Here is a 27805-nt window from a genome sequence, read left to right as displayed (position 1 = left end):
AGTTTACAATCTTTTACTATTTTAAACAACACTATGATAAACATTCTTATTTACTCATCTTTGCTAATATGCTCAATTGTTTTGTAAGGAAAAATTCTTAAAAGTAGAGTTCCAGGGACAAAAGTTTTATATATTTTTTAAAGCTCTGGATACACGTTGTCAGACTGCCCTCCAGTGTAGCTGATCAATATGCATTCCATTTATATTTCTATAAACAATGTAGGTAGTACTCATTTTTCTCACCAACGCTGTGTTTTATCATTATTTTTAAATCTTTGTCATTCTAATAGCATAAAAATACTTTATACTCATGATTCCTTAAAAAGACCAGTCTTCATCCAAATAGTATTAATTGTGAAAATCTTATGTATGCTGAAGATGAAAATTCAAGGAATTTAATAATAAAATTAGAATTGTGTATCGTAATTGTTTTAGTTGTCACCAATCCAAGCTGCACAAAACAAACAAGACAACCAACCAACCAATGTCTGGGCCCTAATCAGGATCAGTCAAGAACTCATCTCTTGGGTACATCCTGGGCAGTAGTATTCTTTGAAATCACCCCTGGTGATCCAGATGTACAAGGAGGGTGTGGGGAGGGTGAGAATCACATTCTGTTGAAAAGGAACCTACAAGCATCTTTTGGAAAATGTCTTACCCTAAAGAAATGCATTGTTTTATAATAATACATACATTTAGCAAATATTAATTATTATAAGCACATACATTTATTAAAGTATTAAACATGTATATGTTATAATGAACAATACAGTGTTACTGAAAATCTAAAATAATTCAAACATGACCATTTTACTGCTGTGCTATGCCATCGCAACAAACTTTATATATGACTATGTTACCACTGAGGCCTTGTCCAAATACACAGAAATGTTTCCATAGTTGTAATAGAAGTACAAATACAATGATACATTTTTCTCATTTTTCTCCTGCCAGAATAACACAAGGGTTTTTCCTTTTTGAAATATAGACTCTATATGAATACTTTTAACTATGTAGCATGTGGACTGATCATATTTACTGAACTACCTGATAAAGTTTGGCATTCATATTTTGATTTTTTCATTATTATATATCACATGGGGATGGACATCTTCCTGTATATGAAAGTTTCCTACTTTTGAATTTTTCTAAGGAAATTCACTAGCATGATCACTGTGAGCATCAAAGACAGGTAAGTGAAAGGCTTGCAACATGTAAAAGTATACAAATAAAAGGAGCTATCATTGTCATCATTATTGACATTAGTAGCTAAAGTTAGTTGTGATGATGTGGTAACAATAGGAAGTATAAAATCAGCATATCCAACACATATATCTCTATAGGATGACTTTGCAAGTCTTCTAGCTGTTGTGGTCTACTTTATTTTTTTAAAACTCTCACTGTTGCATTTAAAGGAGATAAGATGCTGAGGTAGGCATACGGTATACAAATATTTAAACATTAATTCAGATCTGTGATAAAAAACAGTAACACCTTAAACATTTCAGTGCTCCTTAAATCTTGCTGCCATTTCCATAAATAGGTACTTTGGTTTATTTGCATTTGGAAACCACTTTTTTGAACAAGCTAATAAAAACACTATCTATGGCTTTTTCCCCTATCTGCTAAATAATCATGACATTTAAATATACAGATCACCATTCCTCTAATCACAGTCAAGAGTACATTTCTGAAATAGTCTAGTGTGTATACAAGGCTTTGTAGATGAAGGATTTCCTTAGAGGTTATTACTCTTTTTATCTTTATTTTGTGAAACAGAAACATCCATTTTGAGGATTTATGAAAGCAGTCATTTGGGGACATTATTCTAAAAGTTCTCCATCTAAATATTCTTGAGGAATTACAATAAAGAAAATACAGTTATTCTGGGTATATTTTTGCATTACCAAAAAGAAGGTGGTGAGTATCACAAGCTTCTTAAGAGTAATATGTGGATCAAGGCATGTTTTTTATTTTCCCTAGTTTTCAACACACCAATTCAACAATCAAGTATACTCTGCTGAACAAAAGGATAAAAATGATGATACAGAGAAACAACAACAATAACACAACACCCTATTCTTTCAGGAAAGCAGAATTTAGACAATGTGATAAACACACAGATCTACCTGTCTGTCTCAAATAAACATTTACTGAGAGCTTATGAACCAGGAAATTTTAAAGCTCTTTTCATAAAGTTAGTATAACTACAAGGCAATATGCTAGGAACTATAGCAGGTATATAACAAGGGGACAATTGTAAAACTGAAGGTGTTAGGAAAAACTAAGCAATGGTAACCTTTGATCTGGGATTTGAGAGTGGAAAAGAGAGAATGGGCTTCTAAGTGGAAGCAAAATAATTTTAAAAACAGACAAGGACGTAATAAAGTGTATGGAAGGTAATAAGAATCTTATGTAGCCTCAAAACTAAGAAATATGACTGAAAATATTGTACACTGCTTTTCTACCCACCCCAGCCCTCCCAACCCTGGTTAAACCTGCTGCCTTAGACAAGCAGTGAAGGTATTTAAAGTCATCTTTCTAAACCATTAAAGGCAAGGATTACTTATTTCCCTCTGTATTTCCAAGACCTAAGAGTCTCTAACACATGGTTGGCATTCAAAAAATGTTGGTTGAATCAATCTATTAAGATTGTAAAACATGCATTTAACTTCTAGAAATCAGATCACTTGCTCTCTGTGTGTGGCAAGTGTGTATATGGAGGAGAGAATACCACCCATTTGTAGAGAAAGAGACTCTTGTATTGTGACTCCTGTAATGTGAAAACTGACAAAGATAAAGGCTGCTGGAAGGGAGATGGTTGGAAGATGTCAAGTTACTTTAGAAGACTCCCAGGTATGCTGGAGAGTTAAAATAATCTTACAGAGGAAGAGGTCCATCCCAAAGTACTCTGAATTTTTATAGTCACTCATTGTTGCTTGGGGTCACTGAAAGAGGATCCTGTCAATTTTTATAGCTGGAAGGAAAACTGGAAATTGCTTATTTTTGAACCACTTAATCCTGAATAGGCATTCTCTGGTGAACTTACATCTCTGCATAAAAAACTATCATCTGTTCAAGCATGTGGGGAAAAATGTTTTCTCAAAGCTGATTTTTTTTTGGTGGGAGCAGCTGTTTTGTGCTTAATCTAATGAAGGAGAAAGTTTTTTTTTTTTTTTTTTTAGTTTTTTAAAAAGCAAACTATTCACTGAACATTTAGCAGTTAAATAACTAAAAGGCAGCTGGGAGCCTGGAACAAGTTAGCAAGCTGGAGAAGTCCTTTAATTGGAAAGAATTTTTATTTCACACCAGCCAGCGGCACCACAAACTGGCATAACTTCTTTTTCTCATTGTTTCTGTTACTTTTAAAGAAGTAAGAAATTAAGACTGGAAAGCTAACCAAACAAACATCCCTGGTGTGAGATCATATTCCTAGACACCCAATCAGAGATTGAGATAGTCCAGTACAATTAGGAAACAACAGTGGGAGTTCTTCCTGTGGGGCAGATTTTCAGATGTAAACTGTATTCTTCACTCACACACATAAGTTATAATGTATGTGTGTCTGCATATGAGTGTATATACAGAAATAGCATCAGTCATTTCTTTTTAGGATTTTTAAAGGATATTTTTCCTATTACTAAATTTCATTCTTGAGATGTTTCATCTCATTTTTTAAAAATTGCTTTTCAAAAGAAAAGTAGTGTCTACCTCTTTAGATTTTTTTTTCTTCTTTGTCACTAATACTCTGAGAAAAGTCATTGTTCATATTAGGCTAAACTTTCATAGTCAGCCCTAAGTATTAATACTGTTGCACATTTCTTTGTATGTGCACAGAGAGGGCATAAGGCTCATTCCAACTGACCAACAGGTGTTTTAAAAATATCATTATAATGGGAATTTGCTGTATGACTCAGGGAACTCCAACTGGGGCTCTGTCACAACCTAGAGGGGTGGGAAGGGGTGGGAGGTAGGAGGGAGGTTCAAGAGGGATGGGACCAATGTACCTATGGCTGATTCATGTTGATGTATGGCAGAAACCAACACAATATTGTAAAGCAATTATGTTTCAATTAAAAATAATTAAAAAATGCCATAACACCCGTTCGGCCTACAGTCCCAATTTTGATAAATATAACTTCATGCTATAAAACTTTTCTAAATTGGTAAGCCCAAATATTGATTTTTAGCCACAAAATTCAAGAACCTAAGAAATAAATCATATAGAAGGTACTCCTTCACTATCTGACCTTTATCATTTGCTTTGGCAAGTATATTTCAATTGCAAACAGGATCAATGATAATCCTTAATAAAAATGAATGCTTCTTGAGACAGGAGAAAATATCATGCCCTAGTGAGTCTAGTAAATATACTTTTTAATCCCATGAAAATAGAAAAAAATTCTATTTAAAGGGTTGATTTAAAAAATTGAAGATAACTTTTATGAGCAGTCTAGATCTTCCAACATTAGTTTCCCAAGCCTTAGTAATGACATGGTAACATGTATTTACAAAGATATACCAATCTCTGTCTTGTACCTTGGATGTTGATATAAATGCCCAGCATTCCTTTACCAGAAGTAGGCAGGAAGCCCTAGGAACTATGTCTATTTGTTCTTCACCAAAAACCAAAACAACTTAGGAGAAAGAGGCGAGAGGGATCGGTGGCAGTATCTGAGAAAATACTCTCTACTGTCAATAGGGCCAACCTCTCAGGGAAGAGGGAAGACCAGTGGAAGGAAGGAATGTAGCCTGTACCTTGGAGTATGAGGTCAGAGTGATGATGACTGGATCAAGGAGGCCATTCTTATGGGGTCAGACAAAATTGTGTGTTTTATTACTGATCATTTCTGCTTCCTTTATTAACACATAGGATTACTCTAAAAGCTGTTGAAATGAAAAAAAAAAAAAAAGCTTGAGATTTTTCAGTTTCTCAAGTAACAATGGTTTTTTGTTTTGCAAATGCTTTTAATCACATTTTTCTTAATAGTTATTTTAAGGAAACAAATGCTGAGAGAAGAGGTTAATTCTCTTGGTAGGATTTCTGTTCTCTCTGTATGCTAGAATCACTGTTAATATGCTCCAACTGTCAATATTCGAACTGAGAGTTTACCCCATTTTGTTTAATGAGCAGAGCAAGTAGTTTCTAGGTTATTAATAGTTAACTTTGTGTCCTTCCATTGTATACTATTTTATCTTCAGTGCTAAGCAGTGCTGAGTACATACCAGATGCTCAATAAATACTGACCTACCTACCTCATGAATATTTTAAGACAGTGTTTAGAGCTATTTAAAGGCTGTAAAATCAATTTCGTATACCCTCAATTAGTATATTCTGATAGATGAAATAGTAAAGAAAAAAAAAGTACAGTGCATAGCCACGATATTATTTTGTGGAAACTGATTCTGTTAACTTATACATGTGAATGCTGGGGCACGCTCTGTTAGTGGGTGATGAAATAATTTCAGTGGATCATGACTGTCATAAAAATACAATGAGACAGGATAAGATAGGATGAGATAGAATGGCAGAGTGCATCACATGGAGTGTTTTTTCAGGAAATTTTTGTTGTACATTAAAAACTTCTCTTTGGTGAAATGGAATCCAGGTTAATTTCCTGTTAGAAATTAGATACTAAAAAAAAAGTTTGAAAAACACTGCTTTAGGAGGCCTCTCAGTTGCTCAGCTCTGTGGGGGATGATCTATGGAGCTGTTTCAGGAGGCATACTTATCGGACTCTAGTGTGGCAGGTATCCCTGTGGAGTTATGCAGTCCAGGAGTCCTGCTCTAGGGCATCTGTGATAAACACTACTCTCTCCTATACCTGTACCCATGGGTCTTGGAGAGAGATTCTGAATTTAGCTCCTACCCCTGGAATATCTTGGCAACACCTGCAGACTTGTCTAGTTCCATTCTAAATCTATAAAACGGTGAGTTGTTACTTTGACTTTGCCAGAAGTATAATTCTTAGAAAATAACTTTTACTCTACTCTTTCCTTCGTTAGCATTAATGTTGCTTGATAGAAGTTCCTAGAAGGTAGAAGTTTATGGTTTATTTAGTACTACATGCACATGGAAATGAAATCTGTTTTGATGACACTGTAGGAATTATGTTTCAGCATTATTTTTAATGAGTCGGATCTTGGTAGAGTTAACTTTACTGCCTAGAATTTGGGTACTTTTAGAGGCTACTTCAATGTTTTTAGACCACTTGATTTTAGTAAATAAAGCTTAGGCATCTCCTTGAGATCTTAAGGATTTATAGTGGTTTCATAAGTGAGCTTAGTGTATTGCAATAGAATAAAATTCTCCCAATTTGCACACTGGGACAATTTATTTCTTGAAAGGTACAAAATAGATCATTGAATCAGCAAACATATCACACCACTATGAGTTCTGTTATCACTTTTGATTACATAGACTCGATGTCTAAATTCAAACATATTTTAATTCCTTTTTTTGTACACGAGGAAACATTAAACCTGGATTATGTAAACAAAGCAAGTGGTGTAACCCTGATATTAGGAAACCTTCTTAAACAGCAAGACATTGTCTGTTGTAAAAATATCTTACAGCAAAGAAGAAATGGCTCATTTTGCAAAAATTTATCTAAAAGAATAGACATAGATTTTTATCACATAATCAAGAATTTAATATAGTTTTGGTATTTGGTTAAAAAGAGCAAAGGGCAACTTTCAACCTAGAAGTTGAGGAATCTAGGCATTAAAAAACTTGGGTGGAAATACTTTCAATAGCAACTATTGTTAATTCAGTCACAGCCTTAAAGCAATCTTTGCCTTTTTTCACTCTATATAAGTCTACATTAGACAAGAGGCTTACTTCCCTTCAAACGTCCCATATCCTGAGAGAGCTAACATGTACAATAATCCATTCTGGAGTATTTTTATCCCATAACCTTTTTGCTATAACCTCAAATGAAGGGAATGACAGTTTCCCTTTCTTTACTGGGATGTTCTAAGAATAAATAAATACAGAGAACAAAAAGCCAAGCTTATATATGAAGTATCCTTTTGTGATCTCTAAGTTTCTTATACCTACCAGTTCAGAGGCTGCACTGAGTTTCAATCAAATGTATTTTGTGCTGAAAAAACACTTTCTTTTCCAGAGTTAAAAAATATATATATAAATATTCATGAGCATATATTTATTCAGAGGTTTATTTATATTCTTGTTAGTCGATGTATATCTTTAAGAGTTAAGGCAAAGAAATGATTGAATTATTTACTCTTGGTACAAACTCATACTCTGCCCCTTCACAGGTCTTTATTTTCATGTGTTTAGAAGAGTTGATTAAATGTTTATTACCAAAAAATGAGAATATAAAAGGCATTTTAAAGTGAAAGTTGTATTTAATGACTTTATCATTTGGAGGAAGGCAAGCTTCAGTTATTAAGTTGGTTAGCAGAACAGTCCAAATCTTTTTGCTTCTCTGAAAACTATGAAAACCCACAGGGCCATGAAAGGCTGGGTCCCCTGCAAAGGCCCCAGTTACTGGCATGTGTGGTTTTGTTCTGTGGTCAACAGGTGGGCAGCGTTCAGAGGCCTGAGGAGGCACGGTCCTGATGAAATCTGCCCATCAGGGCACTTGGGTTTTGAATTCTCCCCTAAACCAAACAACAGGACACATGCTGGAACCACTTACATGTTGAAATTCAACTAACTTCATAAGCTGAAAATTGCTTTAAATGTATATACGACTGATGGATTTCATAACATACCTGCATTCAGCAGTTTGAATTGGACTGATACTGAGGAACTGATTGGGTTTGGTTGCCAGATCCAAGATCCACCAGAACTTTGTTTTACAACTTGAGGAATGTTACCAAGTATCCTACTGGTCGTTTTCTAAATCTGTTACATGGAAATATTAAACTTCACTTGTAATTTCATAGCCAAAAGGTTAATAGAAACCTGTAAACTTTGCAATGCAAAGTGTTCAGAGAGCTTTAGTGGAAAGGCAATTTCAAAACGCCAAACAGAATTAATAAAACCTATCTTCTAAGTTTTAGAAGTGTTTTCTAAGCATTTCGTATCTTTTATCTGATTTTTTTTTTACCATCTTTGCCTTCAATTCTCATATATGAGTTATAATACATTGTAAATATGGACTGGTATTCACATATAGGCCTAGAATATGAATATTTGGGTTGTTTATAATAAAAACCTCTCTATAAAAGAAGTTCTTGAAAATAACCTATCAAGTTAAATGTTTTCAGAGTGATTTCTGGTCTTCAATGAAATCTTAATGTAACATTTTTGAGCTGCTGCTTAGGAGAGTGGAAAAAAGGCACTGGGGTGAGCAGGAGGTATTTGAGCTCTGTTCAGGCTCCACGACCACAAGGAATGCTTGGGCCATGTCACCTGCAGGTGTCTCTCACCCGCACTGTGCTATCAAAACTGGTGTGGCAGGGCTGGCATGGGCACAGCTGTCTCCTACAAAGGCCTACTGACACTTCACCCACTAGGAAACCCATTCTTATCTGAGTGAGGCAATACAAAATCATTTACATAAAGGTTACCAAATGTAGTTCACAAATGAGGGGCAGTTCTTTTGATATTGTGGACATTTTATCTGCATTGACACAAACATCCTAGTTATTGTATACTAGGATATCAGAGTCCAGAAAGAGAAGGCAAAATAAGTGACTTTGGTCTAAAAGTGCATCAAAAGTTTACAAACATGGTTTCTAACATGCGTTGATTGCTTCAATTCACTGTCTTTTGGATATCTTTAAAGATTCAAAAGGGAAAACAGTATTTTTGACAACTAGATGCTTCCAATGAAGAACTTATGCAGCTGGAAAGAAAATGGATTTTAGGATCAGATGAACCTGAATTCAAATCCTTATTCAATTATGTATGACTTTGGATACTCAAGTTCTCTGAGGCTCAATTTACCCATCTGTAAAATGAGAACAAGAACACCTTATACTTTGGAAGACTGTACAAATTAGAAATAATACAGGTAAGTCACCTAGTACATCAGAGGTACTCAAGGATAATTAAAAGCAACATTTTAAGAATAAAGTGTGATTTCTTCTAATGTCTTCCTAGTATGCTAGGAATACTTAGCAAAGCTTAAAGGGAGAGTTATGTCTGTCATCAGCTGTCTCACTGTAAATGCCCACCTCTGGTGTTTATTTGATGGATGCTAAGCAATTATCATGACAGTACATTCAGCTGACACAGATCACTGTGTATCTAAAAAAATGGTATTAGAGACCTCTTTAATAAATCAGCTCATCAAAAGAGCTACATTAGTAAATCTACCCATTTTTATTACCAGCTGCACATCAGATCTATGTACATTAATTAGTATTTAATTTTATTGTTTAATACTTTAAAAAATTCTAACTGACCTAGATTTTTATCAAGCATATCTTTTCTGTTATCTTACACATCCACATCATTATCAGACATTTATTCTCATCCCTTTTAGCTATTTATATGCTAACACTTTCCTTATATTAATAAAAGTTCAACATATGTGTTTCAACAATCCCAGCACTGGCAATCCAGATCTCATGTTTTACAGAGAGGCATGGAACAAGAAAATACATGTCTAAGACTATATAAAATAAGTCTAAACTTGACAATCAGAAGAAACAAGAACATAAATAAATGTCAGTCTTTTCCATTATAGATAAATTAAAATACATCATTAATAAAATACGTACACTTTGCAATATGAACTTAGACCTGAAACAAAGTAAGTTGAGGTAAGGGGTATCAAAATTTAAAAATATAATACAATGAGACAAACAATGTCTCATCCAAATGATTGAAGGTATGCTTAATAAATATAGTGTATTTTTAAATAGTTACTGACTTTATGTAACTTTAATCTGCTAAATGCATAAGATTAAATTTTCATTTATTTGAGATTATCTAAAAAGAAATACGAGTCACTGAGAAGCTGGAAGCCCCTTTGGAATAAGTATCCTGTTAAACACATAAACAATAACTTCATGAGATTTCTTAGACTATCAAGAAGGCACTAATCATTTCAATTATTTTTTTCACCTTATATTCTTTTTAACACAAGAGGTCAATGAACAGTTCTTAATTAAATACTGACATCAAACATAACACATAACAGAAGTTGTGGAGGATGGCAGGTATAAGTAGTGACACCAGGAAGGAAAACACTTGATTTTACTATCAACAACAAAGACATGTAGGTCATAATGCCTTTCTAGCATGGTGATATAACAGTCTATATATAACCACACAATAGCTTACTATTAAAAGCCTCAGCAGTTTTCTCACTTCCAGTAGCAATCTGGTTTTAAAAGCCCACTGTTTTCATATCTGAGTAATACTGTCTCTATATTCATTTTTTATTTCCACCTTGTCATTTCCCACCAATCTCTCAAATCATTATTGTTGGATTCTGGGTATTTCTAATATTCTTATGGTCAAATTTTCAGATGTCTCCATGAATTTATCTCTGTAGTGCTTTTTAAAATTTTTTTTATAGCAATTTCTGAGGACTCTACTGAACAAAATACAGTTCTTTCTAATGTATCTACTTTCAAATAAATCTGTCTCCATTAATAGCAGATAATGAGATACAATAATGTCAATGGTAAAAATAATGGTTTAGTTCTACAAGAAAACTGCAAAATAATTTCAAGATCAAAAATTCTGGAAATCAGGTTTTCAAGCCTTTTTTATTAGAAAACTTAAATTATTACCTTTTTTAAAAAGGAAGTAGCCAATATCCATTTTTGAATTTTTTCAAACAAATAGTAATAAGGGATAGCAAACTAGGATAAGAAAACACATTAGAAGACAGCTTTCTACTTCATACAACTTCTAGTTAGCTCTTCCTATTCATTCACCTATTTCTGGTCAGCAGCAAGAACAAAAAAATATCCATTTATTTTTGCCTCTTTTTTGGATTTTCCAAGGTGAGCTTCATTTACCTGAATACAAACACAAGCTAGGGGAAACAGCTTTTATATTGGCATTGACCAAGTACATGTCTCAATAACCAGGAAATCCTGCCTTCTATGGCTTCTTTCGTAGAGTCCAATGGTTATTGAACCAACTGAAAGTCGAATGAAATTCAAAACGACAGATTGACAACGAATAACGGAAACACGTGGAATCCTCTTGGTTATTTTTTTTCCTAAGAGACAAATCCCTAGCATTCTGTAAATAAAATTATAAATACTAAAGAAATGATGAGAATTTCACATCGGGGAAAGGATCATTTCTTATCATAATAAATATTTTGGTACAAATTTTAAAAAAACGTATAAAAGTTTAGTACCTCTGGGTACTTTTTTCTAATAAAACCATACCTGCTTCAGAACTTGTTTGATTATAGCTGCTAACAATGCTGTTTGGTATCACTGGAGTGGAGGACGTTGAAATTCTTGACTGAGGTGGATTGGGATGTAATGAATTTCCTAAAGCCATGCCCGACTGACTGAGCATCCCACAGTTCCCGCTAGCCTGAATCTGATTTATTAAACCTGTAAGATGGTGGTTTGGGACTGGACTGTTACTGTGAACAAAGTTAGTGTTTGCATTGTGGCAGTGCACGGCTTCCCCTCTTAAAGGTATGCTCTGTGTCAGTGAATTCTGAAGAACACTGGAGTTCATACTGGGATCTGTAAAATGCAGCTGGTTAGCAGAGCAAGGCAAAGCAGTATTTGAGCCCCCACAACCCGGGGTACTATTGCTACTCAAGTGAGAGCTTTGACAACTCATAGACTGTAGTAACTGAGACATTGAACTGATGGGAAACGACCCCTGACCCTGCTTCCTGAGCAAGTCGGGTCCGGGTTTAGGAACTGCAGAACTATCCATTTGAGACTGTCTGAGCAAACTCAACACTGTGGTAGGTGGCTGTTTTCTTTTCCGCAGTGAGTCTTTTTGCTGAGACATCAGCTTATCTCTTAGTGCTGCTCGACCACTTTGCCCTTCACCTGACGGGAGAAGCATGTTGGCAGTAGGAGGGAACATGGTGTTTAAAGTGCTATGTCCTTCAGTGTTGCCACTGCCAGCAACAGCTCCAGAATTGCTACTGCTGCTACTGTTGTTACCAGCAAGTTTGTTTTGATTTGCTAGCTGTGCTTTGGCTGCTGCTGAGAGTAAACTACTTGCTGGAAAGGAGGCAGCATTGTGCTGGTTCAAGATCTGATTTAAAGGCATTCCCAGCAAACCAGGCTGACTCTTTACAGAACCACTTCCGGCAGATGCAGTAGGAAAAGCTGCACTGCTTGGGGGATTTAGTACATTACTCATTCCAGCAATTAATGGGTTAGGGATATCCTTGTACTGATGATGTCCATCGGACTTGGTAGAAGGGCTTGATGGCATTGATGGCCTTGGGGACCCTATTGTTGACCTTGGTGACCTGGGTGGAACCTTAATACCACTGCAATTGGCCTGGGGTCCTAGAGGTGGCATCATGAAATTTCCGTGATCTGATGATGTGGAAGATGAGCGTGATCTTTGGGGCGATGCCTCAATCCTTCCAATTCCAGTCCCCATCATGTGCACTGGGGATGTCACTGGAGAAGGGGACAGGGAGGTTGAAGCTGAATGCTGAACTCTTTGTACATGACTCCCATGATTCATATGACCAGGTTTTACGGTTGGCAAAGGGAGATTACTTGGCAAAGGAACAACAGCAGGAGGCATGCTTACATTCATCACAGGTACCTGAGAGTGGACATTTGAATGGAAACTAGTTGGATTAATGATAACAGGGTTCTGATTCACCGGTTTACTAGGAATAGGGTCAAGAATGCCAAGTGGATCTTTCTCAGATGTTAATGGCTTTTTCTGAAGAGCACAAGAAGGTGGAGGAGGGGGAGGTGGGCCTTGGGGTGGTTTGTGGTGAAACATTGCTCGTGGTATTTCCATATTAGTTGAAAAATTACACATTGGTTTTTTCATTACTGGACTCTTTGTAGTCAAGGTTGGGGAAAGAGGTATATTAGTCCTTGCAGCCATTGCACAGGATGACTGTACAGGAGAACCATGTAGCATTACTGAAGGTGGAGAAAGAGGAGTCCTACTCAGGTGAATAGGACTAGAATTGGGAGCTCCATGGAAACCAGGATTATTTCTTGTGAAGACATCAGGGCTTCCAAGTGGGTCAGTCCTTGGCGAGATCGAGCCGTCTCCATATATCTGGGAACCTGACGATGCGGGGCTGGGCAGGCCTCCATGGCTGCCACGGAATGGAGACTTCTGTCCATGCTCATTGCTGCCCAATCTCTGCCGGGGGTAGACAGGGTGGAGTTCCTGTTGCTGGCTTCCAGGCAGTTCTTGTACATATAGTCTTCCCATGGTGTTTGATGATCCAATCATTAACTTGAAAGGATTCTTACATTCAGGCATTACAGAATTTGTAATTCCTTCATGTGACTTATTTCTTACAGATCTTGGAGTTGCTGCCCGTGAAGGTACTACTGGAGTTGCATCTGATGTGAAAGAGAGAGAGAAAAAAAAAGTCTGTTAGTAGTCTCAATCCTTTTGTGTGAAAGTGGAGGAAGGGAAGAAAGGAGAAAATGAGGAAGGAAGGGCATCTGGAAAAAGAAATTTGCAAATAGAAACTGTGACTCTGCAATAAAAAAACAAAAAAGGTTTGTATTCTACAATAAATTTGTCTGAAAAAAATGCACATTATTCTTCCTTAGTTGACCGAAGGTTCTCAATAACTGCTCATTATGCTTGTTTACCTCCTATCTGTTGAGAAAGGATGGGGCTCTGAATCTGTACATACAGACATTAGTCATTCTAATAATGTTTATCATATGTAAAATCAAGATTGACAGCCCAGATGGAAAGGATTTGAATTTTTTCAAGAATAGTTACACGAGAAAATTGTAATCTGTCTGGCATACTGTTTTCTTGGATGACTTAAATGAACTGCCATTTTCACCAGAAAATTTTTTACCTTAAAAATGTTTCTATAAACCTCCACAAGACAGCTATAAAAACTCTTTCTTATCCCAACATTTTCACTGTGACAGTAAAAGTCTTAATTTTTGTGAATTATGTAAACAGGATTCTGAATCTTTTATAAAGGGAGTGGTAACAAGAGTAAATACAGTGAAGTTAAACAATCATGCTAACTTCACATCAAGTTGGTAATATTGTAACACTTCAATTACTGTACCCTTAATCAGTCATTGTTGTAAAAACAGCCTTCATCAACCAACTTTGGTAAAAGATTGCAATTCTTTTATTAGGGTAGAATTCTTATGCAAAATTTAGTCAGAGTACAACCGTCTTCAGTACTGGGTTCCAACTGAATATTCTCTTTTTATTTTTTTTTTTTTTTATTTTTTATTTTTTTTTTATTTTTATTTTTTTTTAATTTATTTATTTATTTTTAATTTTTACTTTACAATTCTGTATTGGTTTTGGCATAGATTGACATGAATCCACCACAGGTGTATATTCTCTTTTTAGAGTGCATTGCTCCCTTGCTGGTTTTTTGGAATCCCTTCAGTTCTTTCGGAGATCAGACAGAATACAGGCAACAAAAGCAAGCTGGTTCATCATACAGAATTTTCATTCAATCATGTCAGAATTCTAGTTTTAAGTTTTTTTAGTCCCTAAAGATGTTTAACTATTTTATAAAGTTGTGACTTCTAAAACTGGGGTGGCAAATGAAATTAGCTTCATATGGCAATTCTCATCAACTGATGGTGGCTGCTTACAGAACTGTGCTGAAAAGGATGCTGAGCTCTAGCTGGGCTGCATGAGAAAATGCCAATGATTCTGTTAGGGGCACAGGACATGGGAGTGGTACTGTTCACATTATATACTGGCCATCCCAATTCTGAGACCTACAGCATATCAGCAAGTATACTCGGATTCATTTGCAATCAGAGGTATATTTACTTGAATGGATAATTACACATTTAAGATAAATATACTTCTACTTGCTGGGTACTATACAGGTTGAATCATAATGTAACAATTTCTGAAACAGTGGTTTTCAACCTGGATAAACAGAAGTCTTGATAGGTTACAATTAAGAAGTAAAAGAATGCAGTGAACATATATATTTTTCTTGGGAGGTGTGGGCTTTTTGTTTCTGGCTGGCATGGTAGAGATTCTTTGTTAGACTAATTTCTGGACAATACATGAAAATTAAAAGAAACAATCATATAAGAGAATTGCAGTAGATAATTTCAATTGAAATCATTTTTTTTGTTAAAGAAAGTTTAAAAGTTCGTAATCAAGAAAATAACACATGAAACTGTCTGGGGCACTCAGCATGGCATTCAGTGAGAACAGAGGTGTCTCTATTAATATCACTAACATCATTACAGGATTGACTGTGTCCTCTTCAGTAATAAAACCACCAAATTGGTCTTTTCTTGTTTATTTATATAGCCATCTATAGTTCAATGATAAGAAATATAGACATTGGCATTTTTATATTCAACAGAATTTAGAAAGGAGCTGATGTTTAGAAAGGATTTCTTCCCTACTGGGGAAAAATAGTTAACATTTAAAAAATAACTAATACTAAATAAGTAAAAGCCATGCTGCTGTTATGTGGCAGTAAGGAATTAAAAGTATTTCAAGAGTTGGGAAATGTAAATGCTGGGCACCCAATGTGTGCTTTTCTGTATATCAAATAGACTTTTTGAAAGAGATAAGTTACATGTTTTATGCACGTAAAACAAAGAGAGGTGAAAACTACTGAGCCTTCTTAATCCTTAATTATTTAAATCCTAACCTTTTAATATAGTTTAAAATTTAAAAATTGAAATAAATGCTATATCTGAAGCTGGTAAAAGAGTAGAAATTAATCCAATCAAGTATGTAGTTTTAAAAGGAGATGGAGATATACCTTATATGCCTATACTAATTTAATTAAATATTTATCTTTAGTTTCATTAATGAAACTATAATGTATAGAATATGACAAAGGACCTAGATCAAGATTCTGCTTCAGTCATTAAAAAGGCAACAAGGCAGACTCTGTAGGCAGGGCTGAAACTGCTATGATGTGAAGTGAGAACAGCAGTAAATATGAGTATGTGCAAACACATATGCAAGGTACAGTGTGAAAATGAAAACATACTTACATAAAGGTGGCAGGACAATGGTAAATTTTAAATAGCTTTTTACTATTAAATGTTTTTAAATTGTTGCAATACCTTTTAATTTAAAAAATGTAGCTTGTTAAAAGAAAGAGAAAAATTCACTATTTTTTTCTTACATACCTTAGTGGAGCAATTTTTCTGATCATTCCTGTTAAAGTTTAAAGGTTAGTTTAAAGGTAATAGGGTTACTGAAGAGGAGCTCTCTGCTAATAATTGCCAAATTTGTCTCTCCCTGCGCTCTTCACAGAGTTCTAGGAGTGACCTGTATGGTATCACAACTGCTTCTCTTTGTATCTAAAGCTATCAATAATTTGGCCCCAATTTACTTATGCAGGTTTAATTTTCCACTTGTGTCACATCAGTCTCCACCGCATTCCTTAAGTATTCCATAGTTGCTCTGGACAAGAATTTTATTTTCCTTATATGCCTAAATCCTATTATTTCCCAGGGCTGGTTCAAATCTGAGTTCTACAATAAAGCTTTCTGAGCACTGCAGGTCACACTCCTCATCCCTATTTTTTTAACTATGCAGAGCAATGTTACTTATCTTTCACAAAAAAATGCTTTGGTGTTCAGCCATATTTTATCCAGAATTATTATTCAAGTGTTAACTGTAATATTTTAGAGAGTTCCTATTCTAGCCCTTAAGAAGAAAAATTCCTCAGCCTCAAAGTATAATTCCACAAATTACATATGAATCATAAAGGGAAAATGTACCTCAGTAATGGACATAACTTTAACCAAGCAATCAAACTTGATGTCATCAATATGGGATAAACTGCCATTATGTGCTTCCTAATGAAGACATAATATCGCCTATGCAGTATTCCTACCAAATTGTGTTTAACTTCAATAAAAATATAAGGAAGCAATCAGGCAATTCCAAACTGAGGAACATCTATAAAACTGGCCTAGACTCTTAAAAAATATCAGTGTCATGAAAGATTTAAAAAGACTGGGGAACCACAGTACATTAAGGAAATAAAACAACTAATTACAGTTGCATCATCTTTGCATTCTGCATTAAAAAGAGATTGGGTTGAAAAAGCTATAAGAATATTATTAGGACAACTGGAGAAATCTGAATATAGACTGCATATTAGATAATACTATTATATTAGTTTTAAATTTCCTGAATGTGATAATTAGACTGTGGTTTATGTAAGAGAACATCCATGTGTGTTGAAATACTTATGGGTGAACTGTCACAATATCTGTAGCTCCTGAAACAAAATATTAATTGGTAAGTCTAGGGTATTTAATGAATTATTTATGTAATTTTTCTGCAGCTTTGAAATTTTGTAAAATTGAAAGCATGTATGCATGCATGTGTTGGATGGAGGTGTAAAAAGTTCCTGGCAAGGTGATTTCTGGTAGTAGGTATTCAATATACAGCTATTATGACTCAATAATACTGCTAGTTCTTGACAACATTGCTAGCTGTATTTGTGGACTACGTATTCCAATTCAGCCCTAGGAAAAAGGCTATATTTGTTTCCTAAAAACCAATGACACTTTCTCTTTGGTTAGCTCAGCTCTATGTACCTTCACCGTATTTGTAGGTGCTATTCGGTGTTTATTCTGCTCATTTAACTAAATGACTTGGATAGGGAATTTTGGGAGACTTCATGGGAATTTTTCAGAACTAATTATCAATTGTAGTGAAAAGATAAAACATACATAATTTTAAATGCATTGTGTGTGGTTGAAAAGTGGACTCAGAAAATGCTTGGCAAGGTGGTTTCTAGTGACTCCTTCTCCAGGAGAGGAGTCGGGGAGGAAAATCTCTAAACCCTTCACCATATTACATACTTGTTCCTCCTCCGGGACTGGTGAGCACCAGAGAAGGGTGTGGGGTTTCCATGCTTTTATGAAGTGTGGCCACTGCAATGATTTTTCTTTTATGTATGCATAGCTTTGTGACATCTTCATCTGCTTTAACATCTTCTGCAGTTCTTTGTTTCACAGCAGCTCCAGGATCAAAATTAAACACCTGGAAAAAGCACAGCCTTTGTTTAAAATATGTCTGCAAAAATATTAAGTAAAAAGATCCCCTTGTTAAAAAAAAAAAAAGTTCTGCATAGATTAACCCATATATCTGAAGAAAACTTTCTCAAGTTTTTAAATTTAAGAAAAGCAACTTTATATATAATATAATAAATACCTTCTACTGAACTTATGGTTTTTAGTGGCAGGGAAAATAATGAAAATTATTCTAATTCTATGACAGTCAAGATAAATACATGGAAAAATATAGTATCTGATAATGTTCCCAATTTTAGGTACTTCCTGCTGTTACAATAGTACAACAAACATATAAAATACAGTTAAAACCCCTAAAATCTGACATTGCTACATGCTAATTTTTTCTTTGGCTTTATTTTATTGCTATATTAATATTACCTTTTTACTGATTTAAAAAAATCTACTACTCTATTAAAAAAATATTTATTGTATATATACATATAAGCTGTTTCAAGTGCTTTTTCTTGAAAGAGGTGACACAAATAAAAAAGAAAAAGTTGTCTATTGATCTTTAGTTCTGAGATTAGCACTATTGTAGGTATTTGCAGAATAATGACCTGTGTCTACAGTATATATTTATAATCATTTAAAATGATTTTGCTTTTTACCTTGCAAAAGAGTAAAACAGTTTCACTTTTGGCTAGAAAGGTTCAGCTTTGTGATTTTAGAAATATTTGTGGCAGATTTATCAACACCAGTGCTAAAAATAACATTGTCGACTGAGCAGTAAGGAAAGAAAATACTACACTATTAAAGAGTGAGCATGGGTGTAGCTCTAAGAAAAAGGTGCAAAAGAGGTTTGTTTTTTTTTTGCAAAAGAGATTTTGATGAAATATTTAGTAGAAATATAGGTTTGTCACCTTTAAAATGACTCTTGGACTTGAACTATTTTCCACAATTTTTACGCATTCCAAAATGCATGCAAAAGGTATCTAACTTAAGACTTTAAAATGCATATATGATTGGAGAAGTAATATAAAAATGAAATGCCAAATGAGAAAAGTAAATATATGAAACACCTAAAAAATAAAAAATTGCTGATACATCTATTGCGAAATGGTTACCTTGGGAAGAATAAGAGGACATTCCAAGCCACACTTGCATGTTCCGTCAGTAAGCAGGTATGTTTTAACCTGCTCCAAGCAAGATAACAAAGACCCACTGGGACTGTAAAATAGTTTAAAAAAACATCAGGAAATAATTCTGACTGCACATGTTACATGAAAAAAAGGCATAATTTATAGTCTCACTGTCCTTCACAGGATATTTTCCTACTAAGGAAAAGCATTTTCTTTGTCAATATTATGTTAGCTACTAAATTATAGCCTTTAACACTATTGCTCTTTCTTTTGAACCAAAATATTTCTCAGAAAAATACAGATCTTCATAGAAAAACAAAAGTACTTCAACAACTGAGAGCAGAGTAAGGATGAGAGAAATGATATTCTTAAAAAAGTGTAGGTAAGAAAGGACAAGAAAACTACATGAAAGTAATCATTATCATTTTGAACCAGAAGATCTATTTTGAAAGCTGTTTGGAGAAAAGCTGAAATTTAGGAATGTGTTGGCGGTCAAACCAGAAAGTCACTAAGTCTATGAAAGTTTGGGCTGACAAGTTCTTTCCTTTAATCTTGCAGCTCTAGGACCAAGTTGTCCCTCTGTAAAAACAAGTCTCTCTTGTTTCTCCCTCATTCATGTGTTTCTTTGAATATAGATCAGTGTTGCCAAGCTCAGATTCTAGTGAAGAGCCAAGGTGGACTGATAAGGATGGGGAGCTCGAGGAAACAGTTTTAGGTGGTAGAAAAGTGCCTCGCAGGCCTTGCAGCTGGTGACTGGGTAGTGCTCTCAATCTTACTACTCTTTGGGTGACAGAAGTCAGCATTACGTGATTACTGATCAAATTTAAGTCTATACATTAGGTACTAATTCAGATGACAGGTTAAGTCTTTAATGTTTATTTACATGAGGATTAGTTTAAAATGGGCAGTTTTTATCTTAGGACTTTCATTATTAATGTATCGATCTTACAACTTGCATACATATTATGTTTTGACAATTATTATATACTTTTCACTCAAGAATATCTTTTATTTATGACTATTTACCAAAACTTTCACTTAATGCCTTGTGATAAAATTTCCAGAAGCAATACTCTCCATTTTGTAAACAGAGCATTACACTTGTCATTGTTCAGTCGCCTAGTCGTGTCTGACTCTTTGCGACCCCATGGACTGCAGCATGCCAGGCCTCCCTGTCTCTCACCATCTCCTAGAGTTTGCCCAAGTTCATGTTCATTGCATCAGTGATGACGTTCAGCCATCTCATCCTCTGACACTATCTTCTCCTTCTGCCTTCAATCTTTCCCAGCATCAGGGACTTTTCCAATGAGTAGTCTGTTCTCATTAGATGACCAAAATACTGGAGCTTCAGTGTCACTATCAGTCCTTCCAGTGAATATTCAGGGTTGATCTCCCTTAAGACTAACAGGTTTGATCTCCTTGCTGTCCAAGGGACTTTCAGGAGTCTTCAAGCAACACAGTTTGAAGGCATCAATTTTTTGGCATTCTGCCTTCTTTACGGTCCAGCTCTCACAACCGTATGTGACCACTGGGGAAAGCATAGCCTTGACTACACAGATCTTTGTCTGCAGAGTAATGTTCCTGCTTTTCAGCACACTGTCTAAGTCTGTCATCACTCTGCTGCCAAGAAGCAATCAATGAACTTCTGATTTCATGGCTGAAGTCACCGTTCACAGTGATTTTGGAGCCCAAGAAGAGGAAATCTGTTACTACTTCCACCTTTCCCCCTTCTACTTGCCATGAAGTAATGATGGCAGATGCCATGATCTTAGTTTTTTTTTTAGTATTTAGTCTTAAGCTGGCTCTTTCACTCTCCTCCTTCACCCTCATCAAGAGGCTCTTTAGTTTTTCTTTGCTTTCTGCCATTAGAGTGGTATCATTGGCATATCTGAGGTTGCTGATATTTCTCTTGCCTATCTTGATTCTGGCTTGTGACTCATCCAGGCTGGCATTTCTCATCAGTGCTCAGCATATAGGTTAAACAAACAGGGTGACAGCAGACAGCCCTGTCCTACTCCTTTCTTGATCTTGAACCAATCAGTTGTTCCATACAGGGTTCTAACTGTTGCTTCTTGACCCATAAATAGGTTTCTGAGGAGACAGGTAAGGTGGTCTAGTATTCCCATCTCTGTAAGAGCTTTCCAGTTTGCCATGATCCACACAGTCAAAGGCTTTAGGGTAGTCAATGAAACAGAGATAGAGGTTTTTCTGAAATTCTCTTGCTTTCTCTATAATCCAGTGAATGTTGGCAATTTGATCTCTAATTCTTCTTTCTGTTCTAAACCCAGCTTGGACATTTGGAAATTCTTAGTTCGCTAAAGCCAAGCTTGCAAGATTTTAAGCACAATCTTACTAGCATGGGAGATAAGTGCGATTGTCTGATGGTTAGCACATTCTTTGGTACTACCCTTCTTGGAAACTGGGATGAGGATTGACCTTTTCCAGTCAATCTTTTACACTGCTTTTTACAGACCTTTTACACTATTGGTGTAGACTATTCTGCTTCTACAAAAATACAGGTAGTAGTTTGGTGTCTATAAATAAACCTGCTTTAGAATGCAATTCATATTTTATTTATAGACAACCATATAAATGACTTAGGCATGTAGAAAAATCACAATTAAAATCCTTAACTTTGTTAACTCATTCATTTATTTGGGCTAACACTTTTTTCCAGATGATATGCAAAGAATAAGAATTCCCATATTACAGATTGGAGTTCCACCCAATGGGAGGGCCAGCAAGGTGTTTTTGGAGGTCTGGTAGCTTTGATAAAACAAAATCACTAGTTATCATGTGAAGAATTCAAGAATATTGTGAAAAAAAAACTGTCTCATGTGTTACAGTTAAAGAAAGTCTATGAATGAATCCTAAAGGATTTAACTGTAAATTAAACTTGAATACAAGAATTCCTGAATTCTATAATATTAGAGTACTCCAGACACTTTAGAAACACTTCCTCTCAGTCAGTCAGTTGGGTTCTTTCCTTCAGTTGCAGCTCTTTAATTAACTTTTGGGAGTAATAATTAACATAAAAATAGTTAGAAGTCTTATGGCATAGATAAAGCTTAGAAGATTGGAAGCAGGTGGGAAATTTAATGTGCAGCCTCAATGCCACCCTGAGGCAGGAACAGCTGGAAACTAACCTAAAAATTATAAGCAAACTACACATTGCAAAGGAAGCTATAGAAGGAGGGCTAGCCTCTTATATATGTTCAAGTGGTAAGTTAACCAGTTACACATACACATGAATCAAACCTACGCTGGGCTGAATTTATCTGAAGGTGTTTTAGCTTATCTGGCAAAATTAGTTTCCAAAATAATCCCTAGTGTGCAGATTTGGGTTGGGAGAATTCAAACGAACTCATACTAACAGTAAAGTCTACTCAGACTTGGGATGTCATGAGAAAGACAACTGACAGACTTCCAGCCTTACTTTGCCTTAACTCTCAGCAACCTAAAAAGCCGATTTACCTTTCACAGGGAGAAAGAAGAAACAAAGCAAAACCAAAACAAATACTCTGAAACTATCAAGGTTTTTGGAGTTAAGTGCTCTTAGTTGTAAATATATAATATTTGCTCCTTACAGACTAGAACAACTGTGAACAGGAACACAACACCGGTATCTTGCTACATTACACTGATAAAGTATTCGTGGAAGTTTGGCAGCAGGATTGGCAATAGAAACACTTTGGGAAAGTTATCCCACGTGTCCTCATCCATCTAATCTTTAATGGGGTGAGCTCCACATTCCCTGCTTTCTTATCCCTTCACTTCAATTAACATAGAGCACCTCCTAAATATTACAGAAATTAGAAAAGACGTTCAAAAGAATTTCAGTTGGTCATTAAGTTTACCTCAAGAAATAACTTCTACCAAACAAACAAATCCAGGACAGGATCTGAACTGACTTCTGAGATGTTATAGTATGAAACTGTTTGGGTATGTATCATGGGAAATTCCTCATTTATATAAATAAAGCTTTGCACAAACAAGAATTTCACTGAAGCTGAGATACAAATAGAAGTAATACTGATGAACTGAAAGCAACATACTTAATCTAATGAGGCAATGTGATATCTTTTAAAAAGTTCTCTTCATCATAGCTTTTTAAAAATTTATATCACAGAGAAAGATTTAAGGTATCCTACTCACATATTTACCAATAAACTACAAAGTAAGGAACTTAGATGCTGATTGTTTAATAATAAGACTAAAAGTTCTTGCCAACAGTTATTTCATTCAACTTGCTCAACATAACAAAGACCATCAAAATTTAAAAGAACAGGTATTTACATGTAATCTGTATGATTTTTACTTGTGAGAGGACTCCATCATGACTTTTTCTTTTTTATTATTATATGCAGGGAATAGATTAAAAACTGCACAGAAAAAACAGGTAAATTATTTTTAGTTAATATCAGGCATTAAGAAACTGGTAATTGAAACTGCCTATAGAGAAAAACACAACCTTACATCAGAGTAGCCAGCGGAAGCACTATGAAGGACAATAATATTGTCAGGAGACATCAGGTCTATTTTCAGTATTTTACATTCTCCTGCGAATGTGGTAATGACGCTCATGGGTTTCTTTTAGAAATCTTCATCTTTTTCTTTATCCTTGTTAGAGAGATAAGCAGGGCAACACTTTATATAAACACAAATAATGCATAAAAATCCTCTCTTGTAACCTAAGGCAGGTTTTATATTGCAAAATAATATAAATAAAAACACTTAATATTTCCAGCACAAAGATCATTTATTCAAATTGATTTGAGGTGCTACCAGTCACAATATTTTACATTCTCAGAGGAACAGGCTGTACCTTCTTTATTTGGTGGCTGCAAACTTGGAGATAATGCAGGTAATAGGAAGGGCTCACCTGATGTAAAGCACTCCATTTTGATCCACACGACGCTGCCAACCCACAGGAACTTGAATAGCTGGAAGACCTCCATCCTTGTCTCCTCCATCACACTCCTTGCCTCCATTCATTTTCTGTGTCTGCTTAGGACTCCCCAAAGATATCAGCAATAAGATGATGTCCTTGTATTACAGGGCATCGTGGCCTTCAAAAATGGCCAATGCAGCACAGTTTTCCCCAGACTGTACAAAATGCATTGGGAAGCTTCAGCTCAGTTTGGAACCAAGTCCTTGAAATCTGCCATTGTAGAAAAAATCAGTTTCCCATTATAATCTACATTAAATAACCAATATTTAATTCCTAAGGATGGTCTACATGGGTAAAAACAAGTGCTTCTGACTAAAGAAAATCATATTCAGCAATGCTGGTACCTGTCTGAAGTGGGAGAGGGGAGGAGTGTAAGTTTTTAGTTCAACATTTTGTCTTGAACCTTCATGTTGGACTAAAAGAACCTCTATTGTTTAGAAACTGGTCTCATTTTTACAGTGAGTCAGTTAATATTTTCAGGTACTACCCGCCTTTATAGGCCACATTCTTTAAAGTTTCTCTTCATCTTCCAATCTGAATCCAAGATGTTGCAGGTTGGTTCATCTGATGTTTTCATGTCTTCAAAATTCTAATAAGGTAGCCTGAAACACATATAAATATGTAAATACTATATTTAATAATGAAAAACTGAGAAGCTACACACTTTTATTTATTTTATTATTTTTATTTTTTAAAATTTATTTATTTAAAAAATTTTTATTTTTACTTTATTTTACTTTACAATACTGTATTGGTTTTGCCATACATTGACATGAATCTGCCATGGGTGTACATGAGTTGCCAATCCTGAACCCCCCTCCCACCTCCCACCCTATATCATCTCTGCACACTTTTAAAAATGGAATAAACTGGTAAGTGTAGCAAGCCATTTTGATGTCCTTTGCTGTCAAAATCACATGTCAAAGTCAACTTTTCTTCTTCCAGCTTGATCTACTTACTCCAGATCAACTAGTCTGCTGGCTCTTCAACACATGTAGCTTTCTAATTACTAGAGACAGGCTCATAACCATGGCATTACACATATATACAACCTCCTTCTGGCAATAAAAACATATCTATCACCTCTTGTGACCTAACAACTAGAAAGCTGTGTGTTAATACAATTACTTTTGATTACTCTTTAATTCCACAAACCCCTATGATTTACTTTTCTAATCACTATATTCACCTAAACAAGAGGGTTTTTTTTTTTTTTAAGAGAAAATTAAAAGGAAATAAACACACAGTGCATTTCCAAGTATGAGAAGACTTTCCCCCACTGTTCTTGGTTATCAGAGTGGGAATCGCTTTACTTAAGATTTACAAATTCCCTTCTATAATGGAGTATTCTCTTAATTCCTTTTTTGTGTCACAAGGTACTGTTTGGGGAGAAGACACATTGCCCTGAAACAGCAGCAGTCAGTGCTAAGGTGGAATGATACAAGAGGTCACCTTAATGGAACTGGTGAATAAACAAAGATGGCAAATAAATTTTTTAAAAGATTTAGTACTTAATTCTGGTGAAGAATGTGATACCACAGTTGCTAGCACTGACGTGGCAAAGAAGACTTTTTATAATCAGTTTAATAAACAGTGTGTGATTACCTTGTGGAACTCATGAAATTACACTAAAGGATGAATGAAAAAAACTATTCTAGTGTTATATGAGTGGAACTTGTAGTTTGTTGATAAAAATTTCTGGTGACAGCATCATCCACGATTAAAAATGCTGAATCTTAAACAACTTAACTGAAAGTAAAGGTAATATACTCTCCTGTGTTAAATGACTTAAGATTCATATCACAGTATTAAGACTGTTTAAATTTTAAATAAAAAATAATATTTTAGATAGTTTTATATATGCATGTATGACTCAGTAAACAAATTAAATAAACTAAACAGTGTTAACAGACATAAAACTACTCAAATTCCAAACCTTTCTTCAGAATTTTTCATTGGGAAAGTAGGAGAATATAGTTAAAAGCATTATGTATTCAGACATATGCCTTATTTGCTGCCTTGGCTGTGAGGCAGATTAAAGGTGTTGTGATGAAGCATATACTAATTTAGCTGAAAGTCAGGAAGCATAGGGATGGGAGTGGGAAGCACTGGCAAGCAGTGGGAAAAGCAGCAAAAATTTGTTGGGAAAAATGTGGAGTATAACGGAAGGTGCCAAGTAGTGCATTCTCAGTGGTGACTCAAGGTGCTAATTAAATTGCTGGGCCCACTCCACTGGGTCTATGCCTCTTATAGAAATGACCTGCTTGCAGGCGTAGCACCTTATTTCTGTTTCTCATTCATTGCCCCTTTAACCATGATCCCTGTTGATCATGTATGTGTTTATTCATGTTTCATTCCACAGTTAGTGAGCAGCTATTATGTATGAGGCCTATGCTATGTGCTGGAGTACAAAGGTGGTGTGTGTGCTTAGCTGCTTAGCCGTGTCTGACTCTTTGCAACCTCAGGCTCCTCTATCCATGGGATTCTCCAAGCAAGAATACTAGAGTGAGCTGCCGTTTCCTCCTTCAGGGGATCTTCCCAACCCAGGGATTGAACCCTCATCTCCCGAGGCTCCTGATTCTTCACTATTGAGCCACCTGGCAAGTTCCACAAAGGTGGTAAGACACCACTTTATCCAAAGCCCAGGGCAATGTCTGGCACTAAAGAGCTGCTGAGGGAAAAAAAAAAAAAAAGCTGCTGAGTGGGGAAGAACAGAAAAGAAAGAGGGAGGGAGGGGGTCAGGAAAGGATGGAGAAAGCAAGGAAGGGAAGAACAGTCCCTGCTCTCAGGAAGTTTCCTGCCTAGTAGAGCTCCTGGTGCGAGTGAAAGATGGGAAAGAATTCTGTGTCATTCTGGACTCCCAGTCTGATCAAACAGCAACAGACACTGATGAGAAAACATGATTTTTTCATGCTTATTTTATTACCTTACTTTTTCCTAAAGAAAAGTCTTCCGTGGCCTGTGGTCTTTAGATTGGACTAGCTCTCATTTCCCTTACTTTCAAGCTTTCTGATCATTTGATGCCAATTTCGCTTTCTTTTTAGTTTGCCTGCTCTTGCGTGTGACTCCAACTTTCCTGAGATGGACTGGCTCACACCCTCAAGTAATTTGTGGATCTGCCAGATAATGACATCAGACTGATTTCTGCCAAATATCTTCCTCATATTTCAGTAATTAAAACTACAAAGATCTGACGGCTGGGTTTTGGACATGCAGTTTTGAAAGCATGGTCCTGGGACCACCATCATTACTGTTAACAGCTGGGATCCTGCTACAAATGCAGAATCACAGAACTGACCCCATACTTTTTGAATCAGAAACCCTGGAGGGCAATCTTTTAAAACAAACAAACAAACAAGCCCTCTAGGTGATTCAATGGCATGCTCAAGTTTGAGATCCACTGACTCAGACTTCTGTACCAGCTTCCCTTCCCAGGATAGGACCCGGTTTTACATTTCCACGGCTGGCCCACTTCTTCCTTTTGTTCCTGGGAGGGTCCTTCTTTTTTTTTTTTTGGCTGATACTTTGGCATTTTAGAGGCAGCTTAACTGTTAAGGGCCTTAGGAACTCCTCACAGAGCTGAAGTCCAGCGACTATTATCATTTGTTTATCTCTAAGTGGGACTGACTCCCTCAAC

At 35.7% G+C, this 27805-nt stretch overlaps 1 protein-coding gene across 3 annotated transcripts in view; it reads right to left on the bottom strand.

Moving 5' to 3' along the window:
* MBD5 (methyl-CpG binding domain protein 5) overlaps positions 1-27805 on the bottom strand; it is a 151644-nt gene that overhangs the window by 36319 nt on the left and 87520 nt on the right. For all 3 annotated transcript variants that reach the window (XR_005719055.1, XM_040229000.1, XM_040229001.1), the window contains exons 3-6: positions 24100-24770; positions 19203-19305; positions 17926-18106; positions 11332-13467 (exon numbers count right to left, since the gene is read on the bottom strand). Coding sequence is in view for 2 of the 3 variants with exons in the window: in XM_040229000.1 (XP_040084934.1) it covers positions 11332-13467; positions 17926-18106; positions 19203-19305; positions 24100-24212 (2533 nt within the window). In the remaining variant the exon portion in view is untranslated. The remainder of the gene's footprint in view (positions 1-11331; positions 13468-17925; positions 18107-19202; positions 19306-24099; positions 24771-27805) is intronic.

Source organism: Oryx dammah, unplaced genomic scaffold (assembly GCF_014754425.2).
Source record: "Oryx dammah isolate SB20612 unplaced genomic scaffold, SCBI_Odam_1.1 HiC_scaffold_27, whole genome shotgun sequence".
In the NCBI taxonomy this organism is placed as follows: Eukaryota; Metazoa; Chordata; class Mammalia; order Artiodactyla; family Bovidae; genus Oryx; species Oryx dammah.
This window is presented reverse-complemented; position numbering and strand designations above follow the sequence as displayed.